General features: G+C 45.3%; 1 protein-coding gene across 4 annotated transcripts in view; it reads right to left on the minus strand.

Moving 5' to 3' along the window:
• The window catches only part of DCL4 (dicer-like 4), a 174107-nt gene that overhangs the window by 66164 nt on the left and 82146 nt on the right, over positions 1-25797 (minus strand). For all 4 annotated transcript variants that reach the window (XM_087662143.1, XM_087662142.1, XM_087662144.1 and 1 more), the window contains 4 exons: positions 9816-9903; positions 8006-8186; positions 7676-7836; positions 6848-7066 (listed from right to left, as the gene is read on the minus strand). In XM_087662143.1, coding sequence (XP_087518269.1) covers positions 6848-7066; positions 7676-7836; positions 8006-8186; positions 9816-9903 — 649 coding nt within the window. The remainder of the gene's footprint in view (positions 1-6847; positions 7067-7675; positions 7837-8005; positions 8187-9815; positions 9904-25797) is intronic.

Consider the following 25797-nt stretch of genomic DNA (forward strand, 5'->3'; position numbering starts at 1 on the left):
CAAGAGAAGAGAATTGATAGAGCCGTTGATCCTATTTGGGCAACATGGATAAAATAGAGTTACTTCATTCTCATCAACGAATGGAATGATCGTAAGAAACAGGGTATTATCAACATACTCCTCTCATGTCCACTCAGCACTTACTTTTTGCAAGCCATAGACATCGGCAAGAGAAGGAAGAAAATGAAGAGTACCTTCATCTATCGGCACATTTGGGAAGCTATCATATAGGTATACATTGTCTTTTAATTTTGTTTCTTTCATTATTCATAATTATCTATCTCCCTACTCTCCCTAATATCTATCTCGATTCTCTCTTCCCCCCAAGCCTCTGTCTTTCTTGATTCTCGAAAGCTCACTCTTTCGAAGCTCAACTCTCTCTTTCTCTCTCTAAGGATTGTAATTTTTTGTTATAGGGTGGGCCCCTCGAATGTGGTGCGAGTTGTTACGGACAATGCATCGAATTGCCAATGCATGGGCCATTTTCTTGAGGAGTTCCCCATGATTGTGTAGACTCCATGTGCAAGTCATTGTTTGGACTTGCTCATGAAGGACATGGGTCCGCAAAGCCACATCAGTTGTCACCTTCTTCACAGTAAAGGTAAAGGTGCTTTAAATGTATCGCGAGCATAGCACACTCGAGTACCTGCTGAACCAAGGAGAAAAGATGGAATTAGGGTGAGGAAGTGAGATTTCAATGAATGCTACAAGGGTGGATGAAAAAGCCAAAGATGCATCCATGCATGGAATATAAGCCAAAGATGCATGCATGCATTGCCTAGGTGGGGATGACAATAGTGACAAGTAGTGTAGAGTGGCAACACAGGGGGCAAAGGTGGCTACAACTAGTGGTTAGTCGATCAAGGCAGGAGGCTGTTGCAAGTGGAGACAGTGCTAGCGACTACTGGGCGGAACCGGCAATTGGCGTCAGTGCTAGTCCAACAGGTGGCGCCGCTAAAAACTGGTGGCGTTGGTGCATGGCTAGATGAAGTGGCTGGTGGCGTAGAATTGAACCAAGGCGATTAGTGCTTCAACCAACGAACATGGCTAACCCTAGTGGCAAGAGCAACAAGGACTGGTAGTTTGAGCTAGATGAGATCTCCTTGAGGCTAAGATGGGCCATGCAAGTCCGCAGCTCTGATACCAAATGTGGGAAATGAAGAATCGAAGCTCAACTAAGAGTACACAAGTGATAGTGGAGAGTGAGAGAGTGAAGACATAACATGACTCCCAATACAATTACCAAGAGTGTAATGAAAGTAGAAAGTACAACCCTTAAACCTTAAGGTTCTTAATGTCTGTTCACGCCCGAAGGGTGTAAAACATGATAAGTGACCGAACTGTGTAACATAAGTACATAAAATAGAAGATAATATACCTCTCATACAAAGGGTAAAAAAGTGCCCCAGTGTCCTATTGTGGATCACCAACACTCCTTTGTGAGCGTAGGCGTGAGTCAAACCTGGAAATTTAGAAAAATGTTACAACTACTATCCAAGATTGGTCGAAACATGGCATTTCTTTTCCCTTCTCTAACTGTTGGTAGAGATTAATGATAGCTTCAAACCTCGGCTTGTTTCACAATTCATAGAGTTAGTGGCACATAAGAGTTGGCAATTGGAACATGACTTGGTCATGGCAAGTTCTAAGTGCCTTGTACAAGATGTGTACTGCAAGAGAACAGAAATTGCCTCTGGGACTTCCCTAGGGCCTAGGACACAAAATACTATTCCACGGTACAGTTGAGACTATGATAGTGACCTAGGGGATAGTAGTTGGGGGCCCAACATGTGGATACAAGGATTTTCAGGGGATGCATATCTTCATTCATAACTGGGATTGTGGCACCTTTGCCATTTGGATTTAAATACAGTTTTAACATTACAGCCCACTGGAGTGGCCATTTACTCTACCCTTTTTTTTTTTTTTTGCAAGTAAAGTGTGGCTAATTATATTACTCAGAAGGCTGAATACAACGAAGTGCACATGCTCAACAGACTAGCTGGAGTTGATGCAAATAACAAATCCATCATGTATACAAGCCTCTCAAGGGGGTCTAAGGGGATGGGGGCAAGAAGCCATGGAGGGGGGATGTATCACCATCTCGGGTTGCCCACCTACATCATGAAGAACAGGTCATGGCCGCCCCAAGTGCGCAAAAAGTGAAAACGGAGTTCCTAACGAGCTCGAGACTCGCCTTGCACCTGGTCCCATTGGTCACGAAGAGAGTGGGTGATGGAGGTCCAAAGCTCTGCCAAAGTCGCATATACTGAAAGGCACTCCCCGCCAAAAACCACCTAACAACGTGCCTTCCAAATGTGCCATCTTATAAGACTACCTATCATCTCTCATACCTCTAAGCGCTCTACTATGGGCTCCAATACTTGGCGGATGGGTAAAGCCTCCGAGCCGACCACTACACAAGACCTAGCCTCAATGAGAAAAATCATGTCGTGCATCCCAGCCTCATACAAGAGGTGACGTCCCTGGCTGACTGCCTACTAGCAAAAAGCCCCCCACGAGATACATCAAAGGTTGGGTGCCACATGGCAAAGAATACTGCAAGTTCCTCTCCACACGAGTTATGCCGCCTCGCAAGACGCAAGACCATAGGCAGTGCTTTGGAGTTTCCAAGTGCTACTATGGGCAGCGCTTACAATCTCCATCCTGCCGCATCTAGACCAACCAACTCCCAACAGCCAAACCCCCATGTGCTAAAAGCCAAAGGAAATACGACACCCTCCTCGACCTCCAACTGTCCCATAGACGACGCCAAAAGGTTCAACGGAAGGTATTTGTGATGCTATGCTTCGAGCAGTATCTACTGCGCGAAGGTGTCAAATCCATGTCTTCTTGCATCAGTACATGTCTACCAATCTTGGATGTGTACTCCAAGAACCTCAGAGGCTTCTTGGCAATCATAGTGGCCAGCCATAGCCACTCTCCACGATCCCACTTCAACTCATCAAGTGGCCTGCTCTCCCATATCCAAAGGTGCCACTCCTGAAAGTCCTCCCAGGGCATACAAGGGTCTAGATGCTAGGTCTTCTCATAGAGTCCAACCACACAGATCCTTCTCCAGGAAAGGACAACAATCTCCTCATCTTGTTGTCCTTTGTCAAGAGCCAAACACCCCCCATCATGCACCGTAAAGAAAGTCCCAAAGGGGGCACCACCCACTCTACCTGCCACATGTAAGAAGATACCTGCTGGCGAGAATCTAGCAGCCCACACCTCCCAAGCTGATCCATAAGACCCTCCCTGCCTTGACTTGTGGACCACGAAGATCCCCAACTCTAAAGGTAGTGGAAACTCTCCGCGCTCCGCAACTCTCAAATAAGACCACTACAAAAAAACTCTTGGGTGAGCAATTGCACCTGTCAAGGAAAGGTGTGACGAGCGGCTAGACAAAATGAGCCAGTGGCTCTGTGTGTGTGTGTGTGTTTATGGTGGGGGGGGGGGGGGGGGACTAATCAACAGGGGAGAAGGTGGGAAAGAGTACAAGTAGGGGTGGTGGGGTGATCGGACGTATGAGGAAGGTGTGAGGGAAGGGCGAGTGGCCCCGAAAGGGGAAGGCTATGGAATAGGATCGAAGAAAGGAGAGGGGCGGGCGGGGGAGGCTAATCAACAGGGGAGAAGGTGGGAAAGAGTACAAGTAGGGGTGGTGGGGTGATCGAACGTATGAGGAAGGTGTGAGGGGAGGGCGAGTGGCCTCGAAAGGGAAAGGCTATGGAATAGGATCGAAGAAAGGAGAGGGGCGGGGGGGGGGGAGGGATGTGTGGTGGGGGGGTGGTGGTGGTGGTTTGGGATTTTGCTAGGACGCCTCAGTGGGAGGTTGGGGTGGAGACCTATGATCCTGTTGGGTGAGACAAGTGGGGGGTGCTACAGGGTGATCTGACGGGGGCCCGTTGCCTGCCCTCCTGCTCTTTGTTGCTGTCTGTGTTTAAGGGGCTAGCTGAGGCCCCCCTTGCCGTCTCCCTCTCTCTCATCGTTGGACCCATATGAAACTGTCAACATCCACCTGTGGTTTTGCCAGCTGAGCCACCTTGGCTCCGAAACGTGTGCAATCTACTGCCTGATGCCCCAAGCCATGGCATCACAGGCACTGGCTAGACTGACCTGTCACAATAACCTGCTGCCTGCAAGAGTATTTGCTGGCCTCAATCTCAAGAAACTTGGATATGTTCTTTGTGTCTTTTATAGCCACCCGTACATTTGGGACTTCTATCGCTGTCATTGCATCCGCGAAGAAGGAAGGAAGAACTGTGCCGAAAAGCCAACCAAAGTCCTCCACTAATTGATGGTACTCTACCACCAGTGTGGGCAATAGAAGGGTGACCAAGTGTCTAGGAAACTTGTTGTGGAGCGCGAACTACTCCACTGTGAAGCGACTATACCAGCGAACCATGTAAATGACCCCCTTCGTGGAGGCATAAGGTGAGCTATCCACTAGCTCACGAGCTGCATCCACGAAGGTGAGTCGAAACATGAAGATCCCCTGACCCATGAGAACTGCCTCTCCAATCTGCATTGTGCCAATGCGTAGCGTGGAGTGAAGCCAATCCCAAAGCTAGTAGGCCATGGACAGAGAGTGTCCTACGACCTGTCCATAGATTGTTGTTTCTTTTAGTTCCAGCTCTGTGGCACGGACGGAAAGGAGTTGTTCCTCAAAGAGGACAACACGCAAGGTGTTTGATTGGGGGGCACACGCAGAATACTCCAGGGTCTGACGAGATGACCAAAGGTTTCCATTGCATGTCACTACTGGGGGCTACCAATCTAGCTGTTGTGATACCAGGGGGAATGTTGCTACAGATAGAGGGAGCAAGAATGCTAGTGGTATGAACGTGCAGCATAGAATGGAGGCACCGAAGCAGGTTGACTAGGGAGGTCTTTCGTGCATGAGGCAAAGGGCCGAACCGCCACAGCAGGTCAATCGCTACTTAGAATGGTCCCTTCCACCGGCCCAATCAGGACTGCCAATGTGTTACAAAGTCATCAATTCACAGATCAATATCTTTTCCTGGAAGTCAAACGTGATGGAATCCTGCTGAGTATGTATACCCTCTGAAAGCAGCTTCAATGTCTATACATTCTGAACATATCCATGGAGCAGTCCCACCATCTGGCAACCATGTCACAGCTGCTTGCATTCCCTTCAAAGGATTCAGGCTTGCCACAGACCAATCTGATCCAAGCACAAGTATGGTTCCATTTGCCAGCAAAGATTTCAACAAGTGCTTCGGCTTTTTGTCAGCGTAATCTCTCACAGACCTTTCTACTCCTGGTTTTTTGTCAGTGTAATCTGCATCATCAAGCAAGTGCTTCGGCTTTCATGCTGATTGAGTAGAGCTGCAAGCAGACTTGTGGCAGGCAAACCTTTGGCGAGAGGCTCTAGACTAGCAGACGCAGTTGGTGCTGGACACGAATCTGCAAGGTGGCGATGCAACTGCAAGACCAGGGCGCAGACGCATGTGGCGGAACAGATAACTCAGCTGGTGGCTCAGGCAACACAGGTGGCTAGATCAGGAGACGTCACCGCTCGCGAATAGGCTACAAGGAGGCGCAGGCTGACAAGGGCTAGAGCGGCATCAGAACTGGAGTGCGCTGCGGAAGGTGGGTTGACGGGCACCTGGTGCAGCCGCAGGTAGCGGTGTCCCAGGCAAGGAACAGGCACGTGCAGGAAGCGGAGTCACTCAGATTACTCTGCCTATAATAGATGACTTCTTTTTTGAATCAATCATTGTAGCGCTATACACAGATTATTCCTTGAGAAAAATATTTGAGCAGACTGTTAATTGATTTTCTCTTATTTAAAAGAGAAAATGGTTGGAAACAACAGCTAGTTGTGGGACTAGGGCTGTTAGACAATGTGAAGACTTTTTCCCATAAGAGACAATTCTACTATTAAAATGCCTCGGTCAGAAAAGATGCCAGAATGAAGGTGAAACAATATGCCTAAATCCCATCTATCAACGAAATACAAACTTCAACGGTGTCTCCAAAGTTTTCTTGCAAGAAGAGCTTGTGCTATCAAACAAATGAACTTGTTCATATTTGTATAGTATACACAACTTCACTACCAAAGCTATCATGAAGATGACCCCTTGGTGAATGGGTGCTTAAACAAAACTGACTCACCTCAAAGTATGCAACCAATCATTATATGAAGTACACAGTACACAAGATGGCAGTAGTTCAAAAACATTATATCAGTACATTGTGCACGAGATGGCAGTGGTTCCTCAAGCAAATCTTGACTACAGTTTCTACCAACCATTTGACGTCACTGGGTAGGTTGTGAAAGGAGAGGTGTGGATGCTCCCTTGAATCCTGCCTTGGTGTGACAGCAAGAGAAGAGGAGTATGAGAGATGATAGCTGCTGGCTGCGAGCAAAGAAAGAAGCCAGGTAGAACCAAGAGGATGGAAAACGGATAGTGACCAAGAGTTTGTTGGAAGCAATTGTATATTGATCAAGGATGAAGCAGTGCATTGACAAAACCAAGTTGACTCTTGGTCAAAGTAGTGGGGCATGTTCTAAAATGTCACATTAATCCCAATTCCATGCATGATTGCTGCAATCATAACATGCAAAACTCTGCAGAAAGTACCCTTTGTGAAACTATTTTCTTTACAGATTGACAATGACAAGCAGCAAAAGGAAATAATTTCCAGGCAAGTGCTTCAACAAATAACCTATTTGTTCATGCCCTTTTCCGCCTGCCCCCATCCATTGAAAATGAAAGTACATGTGCTTAAAAGACAGAATGAAAATCTGATTCAACATTGGGAAAAAATAGTTTATCAAACACAAACCTTCAAAAGAGAAGCAATGTAAAATGCTTACTGATCTTTAGGCAGCTTGGAGCAAAACTGATGAAGTAGCTGAACACTTGAGCTAAGGTTCACAGTTGCTCCTGTACTCTGCACTTGAAAACTATGAAGGTCATTATCTTTCCTGTGCTCCAAATGCGTTACCGTATCATTCCGAAATGATATATGCGCTTTCTGTAGAGCTTCAGTTTCAAACAGATTTGCTAACACCTCTCTTTCACCACTGTTTCCTCTGCACGTGAAAATGGATGTATTCATTCCAAATGTAAATACAGACTTCAAGAATGTCTTAGAAGGAAATTTCAGCCGTGTGAGAGAATTGTGACACAGAAGAATTTTGAGATAAAGGTGTGCTAGTCTTGGGAAGAAGAGGCGGTGACAGACCAAGGCAGGCACAGGTAGTGAAGGTAGTTCGAGGAGCAAGAGGAGGAGGAGGAGAAGCAGCAATGACTGTGTGCACCCAGATAGAGAAAGAAAGAAAGGCAGGCAGAAAGGAATATTAACATACAAAACACCAAAATGACCTCTCAGACTTGAACATATTACAACTCAAGATGAGTTCCCATCACAGTACAACCAAAATATGGCTGATTAGTTCATCATATTGTAAAAGTCCTATGAATAGAGGAGTACAAGGAAAAAGAAGGCCTGATCTAACTGTTAATCATAGTATCCCTCTCATAGACTACCAAGCAAGTGTGCATGCATGTGTGCAGTATGTGTGGTCACAAAACAATCACTTCAAGATGTGGCTATATGTGGATCTCCATCCCGTTTGTGCTTTCTAATAAATCATAAATCAGTATTAGGAAGACAAAAAGTATTTGTGAGTCTGATTAACCTTTCCTTCAATATAACATAGTGGGATCCTGGCGCACGAGCACGTCCACGTGACTGTATGAAGCTTCGAATTGTTTTTGGCATGTCAAACTGTATTACCAGGTGACAGGATTGAATATCCAATCCTTCTTCAGCAACACTTGTAGCTACCAATACATTGACCTACATATGCAAAGATGGGACATCTCTTAATTTGAGATTTATGAACTGAATCTCTGTGCTGACAATAGTCAATTCAATACAAAACCCAGACAGCATGATTTCGCCACTCTCTCCTTACATAACAAAATTTAACCTCAAAACATTATTAAAAGTCAACCAAAGGTCTGACCTCCCCATTTCGAAACTCCTCAAGTGTTTTTGACATGGCCTTTCCTTTACTTGGGAAGCCCTGTTGGCTGCCAATGATACACTTGCACCGAATATAGTTCAAGGCTTGATTTAAGAAATCTGACAAGACTTCTGCCACTATTATCCTCTCAACAAAAACTATGCATTTCAGGTTTTGATTTCTGCAAAAACCAATCACAGTGAGATGTTCCTTAGCAACGTCGACTTTCTTAAACTTAGATGCAAAAACATGTAATCTTCAGAAAACTAGATCAAATGCAATATTTGCATTTCTTTAACAAGGTATAGCACCATACTACAGATGGATAGCCATGTAGATTCCATATGAAACACTTTTGTACCATTTCAGTTAATGTCATAGATGTTCTGACTAAAAGTTAGCACCTCCATTATCCACCTTCTTTCTGCAATTGATCAGGTAAGGGAGGAGGATAGAGTTGAGTATGATCACAACAATCCCTGCAGTAATATATATGGCATTGATCACCTGGTAGCTCCTCAAGAACCTGCTCAAGATGTGGTGCAGCGAAGCAGTTGCAGAGACACTGCATTTTAAGCTACCCCAGGGTCAAAGAGATTTGCAAACACGCCCTCGGATTTGTATTCCATGGCACTTATGGAGAGATGATAGTGACCTAGAGGATTCTGGACAGAGGCCCCCTTGTTGATAGTAGGACTTTCTGGGGAGCATAGCTTATCAAATTTCTGATCAACAGATGAGTGCCATCCCCACTCCAAGTTTCTATTGCACAGAGTGAATAACTGGCCACTTATTGGGGAGGAGGATACAAATGAGCAACATCATAATAGTGCCAACATTACTCATGCTCTGTATAAAGTCTTTCTTGCCCACTTTTGGACTAGATTGGATGCCAGTTTCAAACCTAGGAAGGTTGGTCTTCTCCGAAGCAATTGGCTTTGTCATGGTGAATTGGTTCTAGCTTGAGTCAAATGTGGAGAGTCAAAGGAGACAAACATTTTTTCTGGGATCACCAAAGTGCCCAGGAGGTATAGAAGAGAGTCCTCAGGATATTCACTCGATGGTACAGGTACACTTGAGAGACTGTGACCTCAGGGGTAATAGGTTGGGTCACAAATAAAGTCCCTATATGTCAGTATGAGGATTTTTAAGGGAGCCTAACCTTTCTCGTTTCTAAACACTCTTTGAGCATGTTCCCAGACCAGACTTCTCAAAGTTAAAGTGGACTGAGGGGCATTGTCACAGATGGCAGTTGATTCCTTGCATTACTGTTTGGTGAATTTGAAGAGCAACATGCATGATTGCATAGTTTTACAGGACATTTCTATTGCAAAGACTCTCCAAGATTTGGACCAAGACAGTTGACATTCTCTGCAAACGAAGGGAGAGGTTACACAGTGGCTCAGCCCACAAGGAGAGACTTTTCTTATCATGTGGAATACATGCACCTTCTTCCATCCAAGTGGCTGTTCAATGAACCCTTGTATTTGACTTGTTTAATTTTATTGTACAATGCCATTTTACATTTTTATTTTGCCTCAAGAGGCTTATTCGTTAATAGAGTTTTCATCTCGATGAAAAAAACGGCCCTATATAGGTCTTATCTTGTATTTTCACTATAGAGATTTTTTCCTGCTCTTTTTGTGGGTGGAAAAAAAAAGGTATTCACCATCATAGCATGTTGATTTGCATGCCCAAAATTGATTGTACATTTCAGGTCAACATGTTTAGCCTCTACACCTACACAGTGCTTATTTTTTGACAAAAATTTTACAATCAAGAGGATGGGAAAGGTGGCAGCACAAAATACCTGAAGCTAGATAGCACATCGATCAATGTAGCAACTTTGTTCATCACCAGATTCGGACTGGAAGAGTTCACCACCAGATCTTTAACATCTGTGACATAAAACTTGTCCATAAGTCAGGTCTTTCTTCCACAAAACTATCGGGATATGCATTATTTCTCTTTGCTTAGCCACTTATTTTGGAACACATCCTTGTTAGTAAACCAAAGAGAGAGCCAAAACAAAATATCATGTCCACCCTGGAAGATACAGATTCTAAGCAAAGAAATTTAGTTCAAAGATCTTGAAGAACTATATCCTATTCTCAAGTTACGTTATTTTAAGAACATACTTTCGGTTGCAGTTTTTTATAGCAAACATCTTTACTTGCAGATACACTACAAATCTTTCACTCATGCCTTTCCATATTTGATTGTCACATAAACCCTATACTTGGTCTGGACTCTCCTTCAATGATTAGATGACCTTCAATTTACACGAGTGACGATACTAAAACAGCCTTACTCAACAATTCGAGCTCCATTTCATAATACTTAACCCTTGTCACACAAAATGTTACTAACAATTAAAATTTCTATCCTTGTCTCTTAATGAACTGGGTCAATCACCCTCAAAAGTCACACTTGTTGTAAACGCCCCGAACAACGTAGTATGCTTAACAATTATGATATTCGCTTGTTTTCAAGATTTAATATAAAAGAAAATGAATACTTAAGGCTGAAAACGAAAATTACTCACAAAATTACAGCCATGAATGGAGACAAGATTGAGGGTTGAAGATGGGCAAACACCCCCCCCCCCCCACCGAAGGAATATATTTCTACTCAACCCAAGTCCCTTAGGGAAGAGTTACAATCAACCTGAGAGTGAGAAGTAATTCTCACTCTCACAAGATCATGCAAAGTAATTCTGTAAAGAAATCAGTTCTTATCATTGCATAATAGATAATGCATGTGTGTTTGTACATCTTTGCATGATCTTGTGAGAGTGAGAATTCTGTAAAGAAATCAATTCTTATCATTGCATAATAGATAATGCATGTGTGTTTGTACATCTTTGCATGATCTTGTGAGAGTGAGAATTCTGTAAAGAAATCAATTCTTATCATTGCATAATAGATAATGCATGTGTGTTTGTACATCTTTGCATGATCTTGTGACAGTGAGAATTATTTCTCCTCACTCTCAGCTTGATTGTAACCGAGTTCTTCCCTAAGGGACTTGGGTTGTGAGCAGAAATATATTCCTTCGGGGGGGGTTTTGGGGGTTGCCCATCTTCAACCCTCAATCTTGTCTCCATTACTTTTACATTTTCATGGCTGTAATTTTGTGAGTAATTTTCATTTTCACCTTCAAGTATTGCATGTGTGTTTGTACATCTTTGCATGATCTTGTGACAGTGAGAATTATTTCTCCTCACTCTCAAGTTGATTGTAACCGAGTTCTTCCCTAAGGGACTTGGGTTGTGAGCAGAAATATATTCCTTCGGGGGGGGTTTTGGGGGTTGCCCATCTTCAACCCTCAATCTTGTCTCCATTACTTTTACATTTTCATGGCTGTAATTTTGTGAGTAATTTTCATTTTCACCTTGAAGTATTCATTTTTTTTAATATTAAATCTTGAAAACAAGCGAATATCATAATTGTTAAGCATACTACGTTGTTCGGAGCGTTTACAGTGGTATCAGAGCTTTGGCTCGGTCCTCAACCCAACACTGGTAGTGCTTACAATTATAAGTTTGTTTGTTTTCAGCCCTTGCATTGAGTGCTTGAGCATCTTTTTCTTAGACTCTCAATGGATCAGTCGAGTGCTATCCTTCAAACCATTCAAAGTCTTAGAGAGAAGAAAGAGAGGAAATTAGCCTTTTTCCATCGTTGATCAGCAGTACATGGATAGGGCTTGCTTCTTGTTGCTAAAATGGAAGAAAGAGCTCGAGAAGGAGGTGCTGTAATGAATTTGCAGGCTTGCTGCCCTGTAAAACAGCAATGATAGAAAAGGGAATATGGAGGAATTTGATAATGGAGAAGTAGGGGATGATGATGGGGATGGATGGGCCAGTTTCTGGCTATTTGTGGGTGCTGTACATGAGTTTACAGCAAAGAAAAATGATGCTGAATGAGAAAAAACGAGCTCTTATTTATAAGAGAGGGAAGAGCTAGTACAAAAGGGAAAAGTGGAGTAGCACAACACAAGTGTCCAGCCACATGTCATGAGATGTGACAAGTGGTAGGACACTTGCAAACTTGTCTGACAAGTGTCTTGACACTTGTCTCTTCTCTATGGCCTTCCTTTTTGGGCTAAATAGTGTCAAGAATAGAAACAACCAAATTTAGTAAGCATAGTCACAGAATTTACTATTTTTAGAATGGCATCCCTATTTTTTAGGACTAGCATTTTTTGGCTAATTCGAGGCTCCTAAAATTTAAGGACCCGCTCTCCCCCCTCCCCCCTCCCAAAATGGGTGTCATATGAAAGCTTTTTCCGTGTACATCGCAAAAACGATATCAGAATCTTCATGTGACTTTTCTATGCAAAGAAATGTACATTTCAAGCTTTCAGCCCACACATGCACATTGTACAAGCATTTCATGATCATGCCATCTTGTTGATTGTAACTGTCTGTTCTGGCGGATCTAGCCCACACTTCAAGGCATCAATCCTTTCTGTGTGCGAGTCTAACCCTGATATGCGTGAGTTCTGGTCACAATCGCCCAATCGGGCCATATAGGTAGAAGTGTGAACTATCTTTTCTCTAACCCACCGCGTGGGTCCACCATAACTTGTGACCACTCATCAGTGGCCAGCTCCAATGCACTTTTCTTTATATCTAATTAGTGCAAAGGAAACAAATTTAATAAATCATTATATAGACAAATTAATGAAAAAGGATACAAATTCTGTTTCTATAGAGTTGTGACACTTGTTATGAATCGAGAAGATATCAAGATGAATAGTGACCCACTACTATTGCGAAGACCAGCTTCTCCTTCTCCTTCTCGCTCAGAGCCCTCCCTTGTAACACAAAATGTTACTAACAATTAAAATTCCTATCCTTGTCTCTTAATGAACTGGGTCAATCATCCTCAAAAGTCACACTTGTCATGAATCGAGAAGATATCAAGATGAATGGTGACCCACTGCTACTGCGAAGACCAGCTTCTCCTTCTCCTTCTCGCTCAGAGCCCCCCCTCCTCTGTCAGCCTGCATAACAATTTGGGCACACGTGCACACACAAACACACAATCCCAACCAAAAAGAAAAAAACAAACCCCTCTTTCTTACAGCCTGCCTGCCTCCTTCCCCTTGCCTTAGGTACTATGCCAGCGTTCAGCAATGCCTTGGCCTCTTCCTCCTCGAGTTAGGATGACTTTATGACATTTTTCTCCAGAGTACAGCTTCAAGACACCGAGACCCTATCCAGAGTCAACTCACCGATTTTTTCACAAGGGAGACTCAGAAAACTTCAGCACAATTACATGGTCTCTGCAACTTTGAGACGTACATGAAAGGGCCAAGCCTGAGAATTCCAATAAACAAATTTAGTCTCCAACTTTCGCAAGATCCATTCCAGCAAATGATTGAGCAACAAAATGCTGTCCAAAAGGAAGGGTTAAACTTCTCAACTCGCCAATGGCCACTGCATGGGATAACATGGTCAATACTTGCATAGCAAAAAACAAAGGGCTCAACGGTCAACCCTGTCTAACTGAGCATCTGAGAGGAAAGGAGTCACTGACAGCACTATTCAACGTGACCCGAAAAGAAGAATCAACACTAATAGTGTATATCAAAACTGAGACATATACAGGCCAAAACCCATCATGTGCATAGCAACTACAAGAAAGGACCAGCCCAAATAATCAAAGACCTTCTCCAAATCTGCTGCACTAATACCGTCTCCTCATTGGAATGTTTGACATAGTCGATTCCCATCTGCACATTCAGCACATCATGCAAGATGTTTTTGCCCTTCACGAAACCATTCTAATTAGGGTCCACAATGTCAAGAAAATACTTACAGAGGCAGCTAGCCAACACTTTCAAGAAAATTTTACACATCAACCACATTACAGAGATGGATCTCCAAAGTTTCACATGGACGGAGAAGGTACTTTTGGGATTAATTTTATAATTCCCTCCGCCCATGATGCTCACATAACTCTAGTTTCCAAAGCCTATTGACACATGGCAGCCAAGGGTTTCACTAGAGTGGCATAGGTCTCAAAGAGTTCATTAGTGAGGCCATCCCAACCAGGAATTTTATCCATGGGTACATGTAATAAGACATCCATAACCTTATCTTCACGAACCTCTCTCCAAGACAACATGAATATCCAGTTAAACCTAATATCAAGTGAAACCTAGTCCCTAACTAAAGCATAAAAAGTCGAAGAGGCATCTGAAATCTGCTCAAAGGGCATTGCAGCCGAGCCAAGAAGATCTAGAAAATCATTTCAGCACGTGGATAATGGTCTGCAGATCTCTAACCATGTGGCCCTCCGGATGTTGGAGTCTAACAATGTTCTCTTACGTAAGGGAAGTCTGCAAACCATGAATGAATTTATGAGGCTAACAGTAGGTATCCTACAAAATTTCAGTCAGAGATTTCAATTTAGCTTATTGATAAGACCTCAACCATTGTTGAATAAGATCAACCAATCTCATAGCCAATGGAAGCAAAAATGCATCGTCCAGGAATTCAAGAAGCAATGGGTGAGCCAATGATTCCTCTACCACCCACCCACGTTGTTTGCAAAGGGAGGCATGGTAAATACCATATTGTCGAGCAACCCATTGCACACTGCTAATTAATTCCTCAAAGAACTAACTACCCCTTGACGTGAAGTCTGACAAGAATCAAGCAAGAAACTGCCACAAACCATAAAAAATAGGGTGTCTCAGGTAAGATGAATTGAATTGCAAGGGCAGGCTGCCCAAAAATTGTGCAAAAGGATGAACATGCAGTGCAAGCATTTTAAACTGCAAGAAAAAGTGATCCAACAAGGCATATTGTTGCAAGACTTGCATATCCAAGATCTCTAGTAGAAAGGCATCATGATAAATGGCATACATATGATCTAATCTAGACCATGTAGCCATATGTTGTGCCTAATGAAGAAAGTGAATCTCGAATCCAATAGGCACACCAAAGACCACAGGCCTTGTCTAAGAACATCCAAAGCAAACTCGTGCCAAACACAACTCTCTGGAGCATCCATCACCAAGTGCTCAAAAGTAGACTACAATGAATCAATATACATATTAAAATCTCCCATCAGCAAACTTGATCTACCAAGTGTCAAACACGCAGTCAATGCACCCCACAAATCACGTCTAGACAAGGGATCATGCAAAGAATAGAGCCCAACCAATCACAAGACCTCCCCTTCACACAAAATTTTAATCACTACTGAGCAGCGATACATATCATTCTTGACAAGGATTGGCTGAAATCTCTCATGAACCACCATGAGCAAACCAAAGTAAAGTCCTACAAAGCCCCTGGCATAAAATAAATGAAACCCATGGCACATTCTTTCCTGCCTCACCATGAGTCTTATTCTCAAGAGCCCATAAGACATTCCATTGAATGTCATCCAAAATATGCCACATGTCGTGTTGCTTGTTGTGTGAGAAAATTCCACGCACATTCCAAGTGGCAATTCTCATATGCATTTAGAGAAAGAAAATCAAGGCCAAGGCTCATTTTTGCCTCAATTTAACTTTTTCTACTAACATCTCAAAGGTTCCCTCATCAAGGAATCAACCAACGCTGCAAATTAGTTAAAACTTGCACTTTCCAATTTGGAGGTAGAGGGATCATCCCCATTCTTTGGAATGGACCATGCATAACAACGATCCCATGGAGTAAACACCTTACTCGTGTGCCAAAGGCAAGTCTAGCCGGTGGATCTTTAGAACAATCTACAAAGGTTTTCACAAGAAAAGGTTTCTGAGGGGCAAAAGAGACCATGTCTTTAGTTATACATACCATCAATGGCTTATCTTTTTGTCGCATATAGGTACATACAAAGTCCTAGCCAAGGATGTCAACATTAAACCTTTTAATACTTTTAGAACGCACATCCACCCAACCTTGTTTCAATTGATCCCAAGACTGAATAGGTTTTTTCCCTTACTTACGTTTATCAATGCAAGAGCCTCATCATCCTGAAGGCTTTCAACCATGAGATCATCACTAATAACCAAGGCAATCCTAGCCTCTAGAGCTGCATGTTTTTCTAGGCACTCAATAATAAAATACCCCAACTTCACACAAGAGAAAGAGTGGCCAACAAGACTCACCATCACTAACACAACTCAATGACGATATAAGGCCTATGAGACACTTAGGATGTTAATATGGAAATGTAATGGACTCTTACACTTCGACGTTGGTTACTTTGAAGATAGCTTCCGAAACATAGACATAGCCATGTACATAAAAACACACCAATGTAAAGGTAGCCTACTACCAAACATACAAGAATACATGTGGGAAAGTGCATTTTGTCCAACAGCTAGAAAACCAAGATGCACCACAAATTCTCGAGGTGCGGCCATACTATACTAGGAAGACCTCAAAAGGATGGTGCATGTAATGAAAAGAGATGATGATGCACGATATTTATGGATTAAGATACACGATACACTCATTGCAATATGCTACACTCATTATGGGAATCATTAGCAATAACAGGGGGAAAGCACTATAATCTGCAGTCTAAGGGCATGGAACCAGACTGCCAAACTTGCTAACAAATACGGGCCAATGGGTCCTTACATTGATCCACATATATCCACAATAATTCATTAGGCAAGCCATCCCAACCAAGGCGGATGAGACAACACCACCTCTTCAATGGCATCAACTTCCATAAACTTAGTCCATTCATCATCTAGTCACGCACCATGCCCATACATCATTACAAGCAACACAAACCGCATCAATAAGAATTCCTTGTGGACCCAACAAAGATTTATGATACTAGAGGCACATCTATATTATACAAGAAGCTCAATGCCCACAACATAATTGCAAGTAGCACAAACTACATCTGTAAGAATTTCTTGAGGGCCCAACAAAGATTTATGATACTGGAGGCACATCTATATTATAGAGTAGGCTCAATGACCACCTCATACTGCATATCCAACAAGAGCACAACATTCTCAGCACAATTTATTAGCAACATCTAGCATAAAACTGAGTTCAACAATTACTGTCATATAATGAGGTAACCAAAGCATCACATGTCTTGGTTCAATGATGAGCCAGCCAAAGCATCCCATGTCTGTCATTCCAGATCATCCATCACAGAATGAGGTGAAGTCGTATGTTCCATAACTCACAGGTATAAAAATCATCCATCACAACCCCTTGGCACGCCAAAGCAAGACATTGCAAGTCCACCCAAAGCTGCCAAGGATTCTAAGCTATACCGGGAGCATACATCCCTACTGATCAAAAAATCTCCCCCTCATACATAACCTCTACAATTATAAACCTGTCTCAAGAATCCTAGAGAATCAAAGAAGGTTATAGGGAAAAACCAACAACAAACAAGACCCCAAATCGACCAGGTGCTCTGTTGTGACCGAGAGGCACGAAGATCGAGGCAGTCAGTGTTCGTTAACAGCAATGAGACAAAGAGTGGAGAGAGCAGAGTAGAGAGTGTGCACGATTGTGGGTACAATGACAAGTCTACCACTAGGTTTTTACATAGATATATATGTGTAAGTACAAGTGCTAAGGGTGTGTTCACACCCGAGCACATTAAAAGGCATGAAGGCCTTTATTCCCAACAACCTCCCACCATAGTTGCACTCGTACGTAGTACGAACTAGTTCGTACTATACAGTTTGTACCATACCATACCGTATGAATTCGTACCAAAAAACAAGCACTTTTTTTTTAAAAAGCGTGGTTGTTGTTGTTGTTGTTGGTGGTTTGGGTTGTTGACTGTTGTTGTGGTGGTGGTGGTGATTTTGTAGTCTTGATCGATCAACCAAGAAAGGGGGTGAAAGCTTCATTAGACTCCTCATACATGTTTTGTTATGATTTATCCTAGAGCCAAAGGCCATACATAAGGTATTCAAGTAGTTCCAAACGTTTCTAATTGATGTCCCATCATTTTTCACAATATGTTAGTGTCATCAATAAATAAATCCAGCACCATTTGAGAATCACCAAGTATCTTAATCCTATTGATTTTACCTTTGTTCACAGCTCATTTTGCACCACCCAACCCAAAGCATTAGTACACATTGCTAATAAAACTAGGCCAGAGGATAGCTTGGCCTAATGTACCTTCTGAGAGTACATGAATTAGTGAATGTACCATCGGTAACTACTTTAGCCTTAGCAATGCTAAACAAAATCATAACAAAATTCATAAATCTTTTACCAAAACCTTTGGTGGTTTGTTTGGTAACTATTGGTCCCACATGTCATTTTGGCCTCTTGTAGACGTTAATAAAGCATCTCATGTCATTTCATCTCTCTCTCTGTCTCTCTCTCTCTCTCTCTCTCTCTCTCTCTCTCTCTCTCTCTCTCTCTCTCTCTCTCTCTCTCTCTCTCTCCCCCGTCGTCGTCCGTCTCTCCTCGCCGTCTGTCCCTCACTCTCGATCTTCACCGGATAGGCCTTCAAGAGCTCCTTCACATCGTAGGCGACGCGGACTATCTCTCTCTCCCTCTCTCGCCCCGTCAGCACCCCATCATCGCCCGTCTCTCCTCGCTATTCGTCCCTTGTCCGAGTCCCGCCCTCGTCCGAGATCAACCCCCGTCCGAGTTCCCCCCCCCCCCCCAACAATCTCGTCCGAAGTACCCCCCACATTCGGACGTCTCTCGTCCAAGCCCCGCCCTCGTTCGAGTTCCCCCCACAATCCCGTCTGAGTCCACTGAAAATCGGACGCCCTCTCGTCCGACTCGGACACTGCCACGTGGACTAAACTGTCCGAGTCTCCACAATCGGACGACGCTCGTCCGAGTCTCCGCCCTCATCCGACTCGGACACCAGTCCCTCGTCCGAGTCGCACAATCGGACGCCCCCCCTCTCCACGTGACCACGCGCCTCGTCCAAGTCGACGACCAGACCATACCATCCGAGTCGCCGGACCACGCACGCCAGCCCGCCCTGGCCATCGCCCTCCCTGCTCCCTCGACAGGAGCAGTCGCCATCTCTCCTCTCCTCGCAGACCCCAGCCTCGGCACCCATATCACCCCACCACCACTAGCCCTGCCCATACTCGACTTTTCCGCCACCTCCCACCACCGCCCATCACGCATCCGCAACCACAATGAGGCCGGATGCCCACATCCCTTGAGCAAGCCCCGGAACCATGAGGAAGGGATGGGCTCGAACAAGACATCCCTGTCACCAAGCAGCCGCACAAGGGGGGAGAAGAATGAGAAATACTCAGCGATTTGGAGCAACATTGACAAGGTGACAGACTACCACACAAGGAAAGGCATGGAGGCCCTCCGAGATGTATGCAAGGCGCATGACCAAGACATCAGCAACATCAAGGAAATCATGGCAGTAATGTGCGCGGAAATTGCACACCAAATCAAGGAGGAAATAAGCACGAAAGTGCAAGAATGGAAGAACGAAATCTACGCCGAGATCACATCACACTTCACCTCCTAGAAGGTGGACATTGAAACGTCCCTCCAGGAGAGAACAAGGTGATCGAAGAACTAAGGCACGAGCTCGATGAATATAGAAACCAGCTGGACCTACTCAAGAAGGAGGAAGGAGAAATCACCGAAACAACGGCCACCAAGGTGCAATCCGAGATCAACGAGCTGAAGACACAAGTAACAAAGGAGCTCAACACATGGGCGAATATAGTGAAACAAGCACAAGCCGAAGTGGCCGAGAACTCCAAATGGATTGAGGTAGCCAAGAAGTCGCCAACAAAGAAGGAGGAGTTTGTGAATGCAGCACTGGAGGAGGAGAAAAGGAGAAAGCTTAGAGCGCTCCACATCCGGGTGGTCGGATGGAACGAAGGGGATAGCCCCCTGGCAGATGCCCAAGAGATATGTGGAAAGCTCGGAGTAGAGGACCCTCAAATAGTGGAGAATGCATGGCGTGTAGGGAAAGACCTCACCAAGGGAAGGCCTCTTATCCTCAAATTTGCCAAATTAGAATCCAGACGAGCCTTCCTCTCTAAAAGGACAGCCCTAAAAGGGGAAAAAGTCTACCTGGAGAATGACCTCACACCCACACAGGTGGCACACCGTAAAGAATGCATGCAACAGATCCTGGAGGCTCGCAAAGCGGGAAAATGGGCAGTATACAAAGATGGTCGGGTCATCATCACAGATAAGCGCCAATGACGGGGCACGGCCTATGAGACCCACCTAAGTTTTGCAGTGTGGAACTGCAACGGAGCTATGAAGACAGATGCAGGATTATTCCAGGAGGCCTTCACTGGCAAGGACATCGTCCTCTACACAGAAACCCACCAAAGCCGAGGCACCTACTTACTAGAAGTGAGGGGATATAGATGGGAGACGGCATGCTGCCCTAGAGCCCGAACAAAAGGAGGGACCCGAGGGTCCGGAGGGGTGGCTGTGTTGTACAGGGAGGAGCTACAGCCCATGGTGCAAGTCATGCGGAAAGATGAGGAAGCCTAGTTCATGTGGATCCAGATACACACAGATCGCCCCCGAGACATATACATGGCGGTGTGCTATTTCCCACCAGCACACTCCCCATACGCACCACAGAAGGGCGAGTCACCAAACCTACCACTGTACGAAGATATCATGCACTACTCCAGCTTGGGGGATGTCATGTTGGCTGGAGACTTCAACGCACGCACAGCACAAAGGCAGACCCCCTTCTTCGAGAGCGAAGACCACATGTACAAAGAGATTGCACCGGAGGAGATAGGACTCAACCGGGCGTCACAGGACACAGCTGAGTGCACCGAATATGGCGAACACCTACTGGCGTTAGGAGGGGCACACGGACTGGCCATCCTCAACGGCCTCGACAGATGGCCCGGCTCGGATGCCCTCACATGCTTCCCACACAAGCACGCGGCCAACTGTATAAGACGGGGGGCACATGGAGCACCCACACAGAAACTGGGAGCAAGCATAGTGGACTGTATCCTCGGCCCTCTATCACTTATCCCCGACGTCCAATCCTTTAAAATATCACCTTGCCCACTCGCAGTGGCTGCCGACCATGCATACCTACAATTTGACATAACCTGCAGGTATGACCTAACCCCCCCAGCAAGCAACCCCCCAAGATTCCCCAGGTACCACTTTACCAGGCTAACTGCGAAGGCATACTCCGACCATCTCTATTGGAGCCTGCAAGAAATGAACCCCCACGCACCCTTGGAGGAGGTCACAGCACAGTTGGCGGGCACACTACACACCTTAGCTGCCGAATACTTCCCCCACACATCCCCCTCCCCCCACCCCACCCCTCCGAACAAGAATGTCCCACAGAATAGCTGGTACGACACAGAGTGCAGGGAAACCTGGCTCCGTCTTCAATAGGACGAAGCATGGGGAGTACACACGCATAAACAGGCATGCTTGATCTTCCGTCGCCTAGTGCGACGGAAGAAACGAGCCTACCTCTCCAAAGTGGAACACGAATTCTACCAGCTATTCTTAGGACAGGACAGCAAAGAGGCATGGAAGGCGTTTCAAGAACCCCGAGCCCAGATGCCCATCACCTCCCCGGACACTTGGCACGTATATGCAACCTCACTATACCAAGTACCCAAGCAGCCCCAGCTACCCCGGCCCCTAGGGAGCAGACCCGGATCATCCACATTCTTCAGCACGGGGCGGGTTCGGGACGCCATTGACAGACTCCAAAATGGCCGTGCCCAAGACCACGAAGGCTTGGTAGCAAAGCATTTGACCCATGCTAGAGACATACTGGCACCTCTCCTAGCACACATGTTCAACAGAGCCCTATGCGAAGGCTTCCCAACCAGTTGGTCAGCCAACACCATAATACCTATCCTGAAGGCCGGAGACCCCATGGTTCCCACGAACTACCGAACAGTCATGGTTGGCCATGTACTAGCCAAGCTCTATGGATCCATACTGGACCACGAGCTGAGCAAGTGGGCAGAGCAACACCAACACCGAGCAGCAGGACAAGCACGGTTTAGGAGGGGGTTCTGCACCCTTGACCATATTCTCACACTGAGAGCCATCATAGAGGAGGGCAAAGCACATGGAAGACGGGTGTACTGCTGCTTCGTGGACTTCCGCAAGGCCTTTGACACAGTCCCACGAGTGAGGCTCACGCAAAGACTACAGGAACTGGAGGTACCAACCGAAATACGATGGGGGATACCGGCACTATACAAATCGGTAACGGGCCGAGTTCAGGCACCAGGAGGGCTGTCAAAGGAGATCACCAGCACCATCGGAGTCAAGCAGGGATACCCACTCTCGCCCACCCTATTTGGCCTCTACATTGATGAGATCTTAGAGTACATAGATAGATTGGGCGAGGTGGGATCGAGCCTGGGAGGGACACTAATATCTATCTTACTATATGCGGACGACATAGTTCTCATCTCCAGCACACCCAAAGGGCTGCAGCACCAACTGGACGCACTACAGGCCTTCTGCCAAGACAAAGACCTAGCTGTGAACCTGGGGAAAACCATGGTCATGGTGTTCAACACGTCAACCCAATGGCTCCGTCGGTCAGTACCCCCCTTCACATACGGTGGAGAAACCGTGGACGTGCTCCAAAGATACGTCTATCTGGGGATTACATTCTCTGGACCGAGATTTACCCTGAGAAAAGCCGCGGAAGATAGACTAACCCGAGGCTATGCAGCTCTCGGGTCAATGGAGAACCAATGTGCCCGCATACAGTTCCAGGAACCCCGGACAAAACTCTGGCTTTTTGACACCTTGGTCACACCAACCCTCCTGTACGGGGCTCCCATATGGGGGTCCAATCTCTAACACACGCGGAGGACCCCACAGGATCAGCCACTGCCCGAGAAGGAGGCCACCTATGAGGGATGGGACCAGATGGAGAGACCCCTAGTACTTATGATCTCACGGATGATCCGAAGCAAGCCCTCCGTACCACACGAGATCATCCGCGCAGAGCTGGGGGCACCGCCCCTCGTGGCTGAGGCCCTCTTCCAAACCGTGACCTTCTTGAGCCGAATATGGGACCTACCCCAGCACCAGTACCCCAGTCTCGCCCTGAAGTCATCCAAACAGCTAGCAACACAAGGGGACACTGAGTGCTGGTATGCCCGAACAGAGACCTGGCTACGGCTCCATGGCCTGCAAATGGACCACCTCCCCCCACTACAATATAGCCTAGACTGCCCACACCTAGAGCTCAACCGAGAGGAGGTAAATCGCATCACCAGAATGGATATCATCCAGACAGACACCGCCAGGACATGGGTGACCCCCACATCGGAACTAGGAACCAAGAAGGCTTTCTACCGAGAACACTTCCTGCATATCTCCCCGAACGGCTTCATCACCCGCCCAAGCTACATGGACACACACTTGTCTCACAGGGTCAGAAGTTCCATCGGACAGATCCGCACGTCCTCACACCAACTACGGGTCGAAACGGGCAGATACGGGGCCAACCCTCTCCCCCCAGAAGACCGAATCTGTTAGCTCTCCCATCTCGAGCGAGAGACAGAGGAACACTATATAGAAGATGCCCAGTGTACTACGAAATCCGGGGACGCTTCCACTGCCTATTCAACGAAGGATTCGAACCACTCTCCAAGGTGATGGAATTCAAAGACCAAAGATGCCTGGGGCTCTTTCTACTGGAAATACGACGCCACAAAGACCACCTCCTACGAACCACGGAGCAAAGACAAGGAGCCACCAACCAACACACACTCAAGGACTTCTACCAAATACCAGCTACCCTCCCCACCACCGAGGCCCCACCAGCCCAACCGGCCTCCCGGCCCCCGTGCACCACCTTAGAAATAGCCACAGCGAGAGGTAAAGCCCGACGACCACGCCCCGCCGGCCCCCGTCCCCGCAGAAGACACTGGTCGAAGATACAAGGGATACTACGATACTACGCCGCCATCGGAGGGCCCTGCCCTGCTGCTTTAGCCTCTCCATGCTAGACCAACCCATGCGGGACATCTTAGGATGAACACCCCAGGAGCAATTCCACACCGCACTGGGAGTACCTCTAGATTGTATCTAGTCCAGATATCATTTTGTACCTACTCAATTTAGTTCAACATAGCATAAATGTTAGCTTCACTGGGACTTTTGAAATCTCCTAGACATTTGTATGCAACATTTTGGTCTCATAGGCCAACTTGGCCTATTGTAGACGTTAATATAACTTTCTTCTCTCTCTCTCTCTCTCTCTCTCTCTCTCTCTCTCTCTCTCTCTCTCTCTCTCTCTCCCAAGCATACATGCCTCTTATTTATATGATCATTCATGTATGATGTATCCACTCCTATGTATGTACTTGTAAGTTGTAACGCATGTTGTGCATGCGGCATATGCCATAGAAGTTTGACACGTTACCCTCAAGTATTCATCTTATATACTCCAATAGCATTGCTATTTAGACTTTAAATATATGTTCTATCATCTATAGTTCAAAATAATGAGGTTATTTTTTTTTCGTACTAAAATCGTACCGTACCTTATAAAATCTTAAGGTACCATTTAGTACCATATTTTATCGTACCGTACTTTTCATACCTGACAACTATACCTCCCACCTAAACGCAATGTGTCTTAAGAGACGAAAAAAATCAACTAAGTCTAGGTATGTACAAAGCTGAATTACATATATCTATCCAACTCCCATCATCTGTCGACAATGAGCAAACTACTCTGCTAGAAGACCCTTTGTGAAAAGGTCTGCAAGATTATTATCTATATGCACTTTGACAAGCTCAATGCTCTTGCTGTCAAATACATCTCTAATGAAGTGGTACTTCACCTGTATGTGCTTCGTCTTCGCATGAAAAACAGGATTCCGTGCTAGCATGATAGCACTCCGACTATCACAATGGAGAACATGTAACTCTGTGATGCCAAGCTCTCCCACCAAATGTAAAAGCCATAAAGCCTCCTTACATAGCAGCCCCATACTCTACCTTTATAGTAGACAATGCAACACACTTTTGTAGCTTGGAGATCCAAGAGACTGCTCCTCCTGTGAAAGTAAACACATACCCAGAAGTGGACTTTCTGCAATCCGCATGACCAACATAGTCTGCATTTGTAAAGCCAACAATAGATGCCTTCTGCTTTCCAAAGTAAATGCACAACTCCTTTGTGCCTTTGAGATATCTCATAATACCTTTCACTGCTTCCCAATGCTTTTTACCAGGATTTGCCATGTATCTGCTAACCACTTCTACTGCAAGGGCAATGTCAAGACGTGTAGCAACCATAGGATACATCAAACTTCCAACCGCTGAAGCCTATGGTATCTTGGCCATTTCAGTCTTCTCATCATCAGATGTAGAGCTGTCCTTTGCACTGAGTTTCACATATGAGTTATGTGCTACTTCAATCTTCTTTATGTGCATGAGATTACTGCTCCCAGCCATGATTTTCAGTCCACATGTGACAAAAATTTTCAGCAATTGCAAGCTCAAACTATCACACAAGTGACCAAGGTACAAACAAGTACCAACCAGCAATAAATGACCACATAGAAGCAAAAATTTCAGATCTGTAATTAAATTTTCAGAAGCACCAAACCATGTGCTACAGCATTCCACAACTAATTACAGCTGTTCCAAGGGCATATGCATTACATCACATGAGAAATCCCAAATTTTAGCTGCAAACATCTGCATTGTCTCTGACATGTATAGAGCATGCCAATTTTGCCAAAATAGACCAATTTCAACGAAACCCCCAAATTTTTCCAAGTGTTAGATGTCCAAATGCATGGAATTAAACCAGCATGTACATAAGATGACCAAATGGCACACAAATTTTGCCCAAACT

Source organism: Lygodium microphyllum, chromosome 21 (genome assembly GCF_053477565.2).
Source record: "Lygodium microphyllum isolate KBCC chromosome 21, Lygodium_microphyllum_v1.1.10, whole genome shotgun sequence".
NCBI classification, from domain to species: Eukaryota; Viridiplantae; Streptophyta; class Polypodiopsida; order Schizaeales; family Lygodiaceae; genus Lygodium; species Lygodium microphyllum.